We start from the raw sequence: 10,000 nt of genomic DNA, 5'->3' as shown, positions 1-10,000 counted from the left end.
CTCACAGACGAACACATCTCTATTGCCTCTGGTCTCTATTCCTCACAGACGAACACATCTCTATTGCCTCTGGTCTAACTTGCACTTAAGCAGTGACAGTCCCGCACTTCCTTTTCTTTCTATATCGTTTTCTATTTCTTCAAAAAACAGTATTTATTGTTACACCAGGTTTTATTGCTCTTAGCTTGACTGTTCTCTCCCTTGTACGTTGCTTTGGACAAAAGCGTCTGCTAAACGACTAAATGTAAATGGTCTATTCCTCACAGACAAACACATCTCTATTGCCTCTGGTCTATTCCTCACAGACAAACACATCTCTATTGCCTCTGGTTTATTCCTCACAGACGAACACATCTCTATTGCCTCTGCCTATTCCTCACAGACAAACACATCTCTATTGCCTCTGCCTATTCCTCACAGACGAACACATCTCTATTGCCTCTGGTCTCTATTCCTCACAGACAAACACATATCTATTGCCTCTGGTCTCTATTCCTCACAGACAAACACATCTCTATTGCCTCTGGGCTATTCCTAACAGACGAACACATCTCTATTGCCTGTGGTCTCTATTCCTCACAGACGAACACATCTCTATTGCCTCTGTTCCATTTCTCACAGACAAACACATCTCTATTGCCTCTGGGCTATTCCTAACAGACGAACACATCTCTATTGCCTCTGGTCTATTCCTCACAGACGAACACATCTCTATTGCCTCTGGTCCATTTCTCACAGACGAACACATCTCTATTGCCTCTGGTTTATTCCTCACAGACGAACACATCTCTATTGCCTCTGGTCTCTATTCCTCACAGACAAACACATCTCTATTGCCTCTGGTTTATTCCTCACAGACGAACACATCTCTATTGCCTCTGGTTTATTCCTCACAGACGAACACATCTCTATTGCCTCTGGTCTATTCCTCACAGACGAACACATCTCTATTGCCTCTGGTTTATTCCTCACAGACGAACACATCTCTATCGCCTCTGGTTTATTCCTCACAGACGAACACATCTCTATTGCCTCTGGTCTCTATTCCTCACAGACGAACACATCTCTATTGCCTCTGGTTTATTCCTCACAGACGAACACATCTCTATTGCCTCTGGTCTATTCCTCACAGACGAACACATCTCTATTGCCTCTGGTTTATTCCTCACAGACGAACACATCTCTATTGCCTCTGGTTTATTCCTCACAGACAAACACATCTCTATTGCCTCTGGTCTATTCCTCACAGACGAACACATCTCTATTGCCTCTGGTTTATTCCTCACAGACAAACACATCTCTATTGCCTCTGGTCTCTATTCCTCACAGACGAACACATCTCTATTGCCTCTGGTTTATTCCTCACAGACAAACACATCTCTATTGCCTCTGGTCTCTATTCCTCACAGACGAACACATCTCTATTGCCTCTGGTCTCTATTCCTCACAGACGAACACATCTCTATTGCCTCTGGTCTCTATTCCTCACAGACGAACACATCTCTATTGCCTCTGGTCTCTATTCCTCACAGACGAACACATCTCTATTGCCTCTGGTCTCTATTCCTCACAGACGAACACATCTCTATTGCCTCTGGTCTCTATTCCTCACAGACAAACACATCTCTATTGCCTCTGGTCTATTCCTCACAGACAAACACAAAGAGTAATAGGAGGGCAACTGCTAACTTTTGAATTCTATACCTAATGTATACCGAGTCACAGCAGCCATGAAAGTGAAAGCTCAGGTGGAGAGCGAAAGAAAGAAAGAAAGAAAGGACAAACACAAAGAGTCACACACACACTGCAGTAATAGGAGGGCAGCCGCTCACCTGCTTAAAGGACTCGTCAAACACACACACACACACACACACACACTGAAGTTATAGGAGGGCAGCCGCTCACCTGCTTAAAGGACTCGTCAAACACACACACACACACACACACACACACTGCAGTAATGGGGGGGCAGCCGCTCACCTGCTTAAAGGACTCGTCAAACACACACACACACACACACACACACACACACACACACTGCAGTAATGGGGGGGCAGCCGCTCACCTGCTTAAAGGACTCGTCAAAGCTCCAGTCGGCCATGCCCGTAGGGGTGGAGAAGCTCTGCTGGCCGGGGGGGGACAGGCTCTTGTCCTCGGGCTCGTCCTTGATCTTGGTGGTGGGGGGCGGGGAGCGGGCCCTCTTCTTGGCGACGGACGGAGAGGCGGAGTACACGGGGAACGGGTAAGGGGGCACGCCGGCCGCCGCCTGCTGCAGCGCCAGACTCTGCTTCCTCAAGAACTCCAGCCCCTCGCCCTCGTCTTCCTCGCTGCCTGCGCCGCCGTCATCCCCTTCCATCATCTCTTCGTCCTCGTCTTCCTCCCCCTCGGAGCCCCGTCGCCTCTCCACGTCGTCGTCCTCTGAGCCATCATCATCCTCCTCGTCGTCTTCCTCCTCACGCATGGAGTCCACGCTGCTCTGCATAGACACCCGGCTGGCCTGAGGCCCAGGCCCCCCCCCCACCTTCAGGGCGCCGGCGCGGTCCCTGGAGACCTTGGCGCCGTAGAACTCTGGTGCCAGCGGGCCGCCCTGGGCCAGGATAGCCTGCTGAGCAGCCACCTGCTGGGCGTAGAGGATCTGGGCCTCCCTCAGGTGCATCTCCTTGCGCTCCATCTCCAGCTTGGCCTGCTGCTGCTTCTGGAGCTGCTCCATCACAGCCTCCAACTTCACCCCGGCAGAACCACCCAGGCCAGGGTAACCGCCCTCTTGGGATAAGCTCGCCTGAGAGAGAGAGAGAGAGGGGGGGGTTAACGACAACAAAAATATTTAAATGGACCTGCAGCACACTCGTGCTAACATATGCTTGTTTAAATGGCGTGGGGTTCGGAAGCTAAACTGAGAGTTATTCTGCGTCATTTGGAGAAAAAAAAAAGCAATCGTATAACAAAAACATAAGCACGCCATGTCCTAACAGACAAAAACAAAACACAAAGACCATCGTATACATTGTAACATGCATCAGGAAATGGCCTATTGAAATGGTCACTGAAAGAAAGCTGAGTTACGCCTATATCCTGGAGCCAAAGACAAGGAGTTGTAAAACAAGGAATGGGGCCATCAATTACCAACATAAAAGGACATACGCGTTAGAAAAACTATTCAGACCCAAACCTTTGCATTGCATGAGCAGAAAGTAAGTATTTAGCAGAAAACGAGCATTTTACCATGTACACTAAATAGCGGCGACGGTGAAGCAATTTCCGGTCAGGCAATTTAATAGTGCCTTGTTGAAATTATTTATAACTCTTAGAAGATCGCATGTCAGTGTAGTTGAGCAGTGAGCAGATACTGGACCGCCTCCGTGGCATATAAGTAATTGTAGGCAAAAATTACACAAGCTTCGTAACATGGAATGTTCATGCATGTGAATGGCGTACTTCCGAGGACAACAAATCAAGTTTAGCTACTTTTACAAAACATATTATCCAACTCCAGACTACAGCCTACATGCATGTTGTTTAGGCAGGAATCCCACACTTCTTAATCTTACATTAGACTATGAGTAGAAATGATAAAACGAATAAAATAATTTCTCAATCGACAATGTCGGACCATACTGACGAAGCGGCCTCATCGGGACTGCAAAGTATGCAAACATTCGTGACGTGTACAACATGGATTTAAACAAGCCAACAACTTGTTCATGGTTAAGTTTGGCCTGTTACTTTAGTACAACGTTGCCGTACTGTAATTAGCAACGATTTAAATGTTTTAATTAGTTTCCTATGAGAATTAAGCTCCGATATGACACCTCCAAATCCAGCAAATTACCGTGTGAATCGTTCATATCATGGCAAGCGGCCAACACGACGAACTTACCATTTGCGCCTTGCTGCTACTGGAGTTGTCGACCATAATACCGTCCACGTAAATTAACCTTTTCTTTCCTCTCGATGTGACAGTCTGTTAGGGAAACAATAGCACCGGGGAATTTTTGCGCATCCACGCTAGCCCTTAATTTCAACTTCGACAGCACGGCAGCCAGCAACCCTTCACCCTTCCCCACTGTAGAAAAACGTTGTCGAGATTAAAAAGGGGGGCCAGCCAGAGGGGAATGACCAAATGCACCTCCCGGTCTGCCGCGCGCATGCATGGCACACCCCTCCCTTTCCTCTCCTCCGCCTCCTACACTAACCCCCACCGCAGAGTAATTCCACGTAGGGTCCGCCCCGCGATAGCAACACGTTAAGATTTGCCCTCGCCACCAGTTGAATAATTATAGCACAAAGCGAACACAAGTGGCCATCACTCCAATCGGCGGCCGTAGCCACTTTATCTAGCTTACTTTCTAAATGCAAACTGCGTGCCGTTGTAGGCAGTGGTGTAGTACACGGTATACGGAGTATACCCACTTATTTTTCAGTCAGCATTGTGTATACCCACTTCTCAAATCAGGAGTTGATCCTGTGCTGTATGGACTGCTTAAAAATAAATAAAGAGTATACCCTTTTCTCCAGGGACCACCACACCACTGACTACCTTTAGTAGATGTTGTCCATATTACTTGTCTGGTTTCTAAGGTCCACCCCTAGGCCCTGATTAGTATGGTTCACGCACTGATAAACTAACTTACATGTTTTCGATTACTGCCCTACTATTAGGAATGCCAAACTGAACCCAACTGTTACTAAAAAAAAAATCTAGTTTCAATTACAGCCTGAAATCGCAAGAAGCATGTGTAAGACTTGATTTGGACGCAGTGTCTTCATGGTTTAATGGCAGTTTCAATATCAGCTTGGGACATTTTATTCACGTTTATTTATGCGCACCACAGACAGAACAGTATTGGTTCGAGTACGCCCTCTAGTGGCTAACCAGAGAGGATTTCTCTTTTCAACTCCGATCGCATTCATGTTCACAGAAGACAGACACAGGAACATCGCTCATCATCACAGAATGTCGTAAAGATAAATCTCCCTTTATTAGGTCCGTCATTATTTTACAAGCAAAAGAACATAATAATTAAATATCACACATATATCATAACATCAGACTTCAGGTACAGAGGTCCACGGTCAGGTCATGGCAGCAGTCCATCGGAAGACTAGGGGGGAAAACACAGAACAAAGAGATGAGACACTGACAGAGCAACACAGGGCTAAACCTGTTCTGCTCATTTGAAATACAGGTAGTGATTTTAAATACAGGTAGTGTTACATGATTTACAATTATAAACAGGCTACACTTACAGTACCAGTCAAAAGTTTGGACACACCTTTTTTTTGAGAAGTGTTTTCTTGACTTAAATGTTTTTCTACATGGTAGATGAAAGTTTTTTTGTTAAGTACATCATTCCATATGTGTTCTTTCGTAGTTTAAATGTCTTCAGTATAAATCTACAATTTTGAAAATAATAAAAGTAAAGAAAACACTTCTCCAAAAAATGAAAGGTGTGTCCAAACTTTTGACTGGTACTGTAATTCCATGAGTCAAGTCATTGTCTCCATGGCCCCTCACTAGTTGGTCGCTCTGGATGAGAGCATGAAAGCCAAATTACTTAATGTGCAAAAGTATGAGCCTCTTGTAAACACCAGTGCCTTCTAATACTCACCCAGACATGAAAACATCTATACTTTGTCGATGCCGAGTTCCTCGGGTGTGGAAATACCAAGTTCAGTCAGGGTTGGCCGAAGCTCTTGGATCAAGAAGGGGTAGATCTCTTTGTGGGGCCCAGATTTGTCCTTCACAGAAACACCAAAACAGAGACATTAGACAAACAGAAACACCACCAGAGCAGAGACATGCATCAGAAACACCACCAAAACAGAGACATCAGAAACACCACCTAAACAGAGACATCAGAAACACCACCTAAACAGAGACATCAGACAAAGCAAACAGGCACACAGGCATACACAAGCATCTCACAACCTGTGTGTTGAGTGTCTTATTTCATACACATCACATCTGATGTGTTCATACATGATCCTTGGTTAAGATATCTGATATCATTTATATTAATATTATTTATTATCACTACTTCTATTATCATCATCATCATCATCATCATCATAAAAAGCGGGTCAACCTTGCCTATAAGTGTACATGTTGACGGTGCGCGACATGAATGTCATAGATAACGCCATGACTTTGGCCCAATAAGAAAATATGAAGGTGAATATTTGTGATCTGGGACACACTATCATAAATGAAAAGCTTTTTTTCTTTATCTAAAAAACTCAGGTGCAGGGCTTTGGTTTGGGTTGCTGTGGTTACCTTGACTGCCTCCAGGATGCGGATGGCACTGGCTAGGTCGTCTAACCTCCGGCAGGCTCTCAGGGCTGCCTCTAGGATCTTGGGTTCCGGAACCAGGTCATACCCAATCAGGGTATTCATGCCTGCAATACAGGAAATCGGTCGTCAGGTGTGGGCGGAGACCAAGACCGTACCAATAACCTGAATCACTTTTCATTGTTAAAAATACCATGCTGTGGTGATTTTCTTAAGACATTTTTAACTGTGGTCATAGTCCAATGTACCCAACATACAGCCTGAGACGCAGGACTATCAGAGAGGCATGTTTTTAATCAAAGAAAGGCGCTTACTGAGGCCTGAGGCACAGGACATTATCAGACAGGCATGGTTTTAATCGTAGGAAGGTGCCAACCGAGAGTAAGCAAGGCAGGCTTCCTGGTTTCTCAGACGTTCTCCTCTTTTGTTTCAGGGCATTTTCAAAACAATGAAGGATTGCCTGGGTTTCACTTTAACACCACAGCCACACGCCTACTTCCTGTAAAGGACTGACACCTGTGAAAACAGCGTCATGGCTTCACAGCAGGAGCATCACCTGAATGGATCCCAATGTGGCAGACGCATACACACACCCATCTGAGTGCTGGGTAGCACTCCTCACGTGTCATGAATCAGGTATACCCCCACCTTACAACCAGGGCTGTCCTCTCTCACACTTGTCAGTCAGGTATTTCCCAACCTACCAACCATGACTCTTCAGTCAGTCAGTCAGGCAGGCATACCCAGTGGTGTAGTGGTCCATGGAGAAGTGGGTATACTATTCATTCTAAACCTGATTGTTCAAATCCTTGATTGTGATTGGCTTAAAGCCGTTGTAAAATCCAGCATTACCTTACAATTTGACCTGATTACATTCCATATTACTGCGCAGCGAATGGCAAGCATTCATATAGCGCATTTCATACCCAGTGTTCCATCTGGCTGTTGCGTTGCTTCAAGGGTTGCGTGGCAACGATTTATTTAGGGACTATAATTTTTAGTGGCGGAAGAATGACGGTTTATCATTAAACTATTGTTTCTTAAATTGAATTGTCTTTATTTATGAAACCATATCAAATATGTGTAGTAACAGGTTTAGAAAAGCAATAAGCCCCGCGAGTCTGTGCTTTGCGCTGATTTTAGAACAGGTAAGGGGGTTTAACGGCACTCCGCTTCGCGTCATGCCTAACAACTCCCTTACCTGTTCTAAAATCAGCGCAAAGCACGGCCTCTTGGGGCTTATTGCTTAATTATGCAATGTTCTTAAGCAGCCCATACAGCACAGGATAAACCCCCTGGTTTTGAGAAGTGGGTATACACAATGCTGACTGAAAAATAAGTGGGAATACTCTGTATACCTGCGTATACCCTGGACTACACCACTGGGCAGACTCCCACCTGAATCTCAAGTCTCCCCTTACCTTTCCTCAGCTCCCACGCATCAATGTCTGGCTTGTTGAAGTAGGTGATCCAACGAGCGTCGAACTCTTCGTCGGTCTCCTGTACGCCATGAGAGTAGCTACGAGCAGCCAGAGGGGCTGGAATGCACACACACACACAAACAAAAAAACTTCTGTTAAGTTTGTGGTTTAACACAGTCAGGAAGCTTTGAAAGAAAGCTGATTCACGCCAGCACAGGAATCTTCTGTAGTTGTTCATATTTTCACAGTTACAGACACAACTAGGCCTGGACTTGTTTGACACTACAGCTCTATGCACTTCAAGTGAAGGGTAAAGGCACTGCACTGGCTAGCATCCAGGCTCCAGCTGGACTTCAGCCAATGTTCTTGCATGACCTCGCCTTGGTTGTAAAAGGGAGACTACCTCCAACTGGGCACGTAGTTTCCTCGCTACAGACGTCTGTTCTGCAACCCGTTTAACCTAGTTGTATGCACCATGTGTTAATGAGGCCACGTAGGAAAACGTATCCCTCACATGGCAGCAATAAAATAACGTTACTTCGCAAAGACTAATAATCAAAAAAGCATATAACACGGTGTTGTGAGGTCACCGACCGGGTCACGTTGTTAGCCAGTAAACTCACTTAATTTATAAAACAGTAACATTAGGCCTAAGTTGCTTGCTTGCGAAGTTATTTAGTTAGTGAAGACAGTATGTTATTATAATTTACATACAATGAATGTATATTTAAGATGACTTGCTGGACAAAGATAGCTGGTAACAGTTAATATCATGGAATAGCCATGTTAATGGCTATTCCATTCTGTGGGGTTATGTTTGGTCATTCTACAAAAGTCAATATTTCTTAAAGTAAAGGTCCATGGTCACCTTGCTATCTCTAGCTTACCAAGTATTGCTAACAACAAAACGAACACTTGGTTAGGTACCTAACAACCACTCGCAACGGTTAAGAGATGTAGCGGCTACCATTTGATTCCGTGGTGGGAAATCAGTTCAGAAAGAGTTAATATATACGTTAGCGTCTTGTTACACAACACTTGAGACATGGTGCTATATCTCAAGATGTTTTGACGGATCAAGGCGGGTCTTTGGCAACTAGGCTAGCCAAATGGCTAGCTAGCGGTAAAAATTACCCCAGACAAAAACTACTTACTGATACCTCCGATGTTAAATCGAAGTCTCGAAGCAAGCTAACATGCTACCCGAGGAGGCAAGGCCCAAAGCCTCACTTTAGTGGGTCATTGCAAGGACACAGTCCGAAGTAAAGAGGGTTTTCAGAAAATACTAAAACCTTACCAAACAAGGGACACGTTTCAGTGTGTTGGAAAAACATTGAGGTATACTTTCGTTCATAATACGACTCAATACAACAATCTACATGGCTCCAACACAGGCTCCATGGGAAACTCTAGCTAGCCAGCTGCTACCGGCTGGTAGCTGAGGTTAATCGCCTGCTAGGTAGCTAGTAGCTAAAGGCTAACGTCACTGTGTGCGAATTCGTCGGTTTGGCCCAAAGGTTGTCTTTCAGACCAGATCACTGTTATAACACTGCGTGTAATAATGAGCAATTACCTGTATATTGAGGTCTTGATCGTGTTAATGCCCGGATACCGGAGCATGTCAGTCGTGCGGCACTTCGAAACATGATGCGGGACGGCCAGTGGAGGGCAGAGCTGCTGAAACTGGGCTCTCACTGAATGCTGCCGAAACGATGGCAACCTTTTTCGCGCTTGCGCAATACTCAGTTGGAGCTCAGTTTTTTTCATCTTAAAGGAGCAGTAGTAAGATCTTATATTAGTGAATATGAGCAAAACAGGCTATGAAATAATGTCTTTGCTGTTTATCCTCTTGGTCTTTCACTCAAAATATTCACAACAATCTTACCTTTTCATTAAAGTAAAGCTAAAATGTTGACATTAAATACATATTTTTCTCCAGAACACGTGTGCCACAATTATTGGCACCTCTAGAAAATCTTATAATTAAAATCTAACTGAAGTATATTTCCAGTTATGTTTTACATTTTTAAGTTCACCTGTTTGATTAGGAACTCTTAAGTGGTGAACAATTACTTTTTGTTTCACTGGGTTATAAATATGATAAAGGCCAAATTCCCTTAGTCATTCATCACTATGGAAGAGAGACCCAAGAACACAGTGAAGATGTGCGACGAAAGGTTGTTGAGCTGCACAAACCAGGAAATGGTTATAAGTAAATCTCTTAACTGTTGAAAATACCCATTTCCACTATCATGGCAATAATTAAGAAGTTTAAAGCGACAGGAGATGT

At 44.6% G+C, this 10,000-nt stretch overlaps 2 protein-coding genes across 2 annotated transcripts in view; both read right to left on the bottom strand.

The window, feature by feature from the left end:
• LOC308372449 (uncharacterized protein) overlaps positions 1 to 4,056 on the bottom strand; it is a gene marked incomplete at its 3' end in the record, with an annotated part of 29,555 nt that extends 25,499 nt beyond the window's left edge. The window contains exons 1-2 of the mRNA XM_080847602.1: positions 3,878 to 4,056; positions 2,066 to 2,779 (exon numbers count right to left, since the gene is read on the bottom strand). Coding sequence (XP_080703728.1) covers positions 2,066 to 2,779; positions 3,878 to 3,913 — 750 coding nt within the window. The 5' untranslated portion in view covers positions 3,914 to 4,056. The remainder of the gene's footprint in view (positions 1 to 2,065; positions 2,780 to 3,877) is intronic.
• An 899-nt stretch (positions 4,057 to 4,955) lies between these two features.
• On the bottom strand, positions 4,956 to 9,424 carry cox5aa (cytochrome c oxidase subunit 5Aa). The gene is made up of 5 exons (XM_080848020.1): positions 9,284 to 9,424; positions 7,711 to 7,827; positions 6,275 to 6,396; positions 5,610 to 5,739; positions 4,956 to 5,102 (listed from the first exon to the last, which is right to left on the bottom strand). The coding sequence occupies exons 1-4, from the start codon at positions 9,354 to 9,356 to the stop codon at positions 5,626 to 5,628; spliced, it is 426 nt and encodes a 141-aa protein (XP_080704146.1). The 5' UTR covers positions 9,357 to 9,424; the 3' UTR covers positions 4,956 to 5,102; positions 5,610 to 5,625.
• Between the last annotated feature and the right edge of the window lie 576 nt (positions 9,425 to 10,000).

The sequence above is a fragment of the Sprattus sprattus genome (genome assembly GCF_963457725.1).
Source record: "Sprattus sprattus genome assembly, chromosome: 11".
Lineage (NCBI taxonomy): Eukaryota > Metazoa > Chordata > Actinopteri > Clupeiformes > Clupeidae > Sprattus > Sprattus sprattus.
The sequence above is the reverse complement of the archived record's forward strand: the minus strand, read 5'-3'. Positions and strand labels throughout refer to the sequence as shown.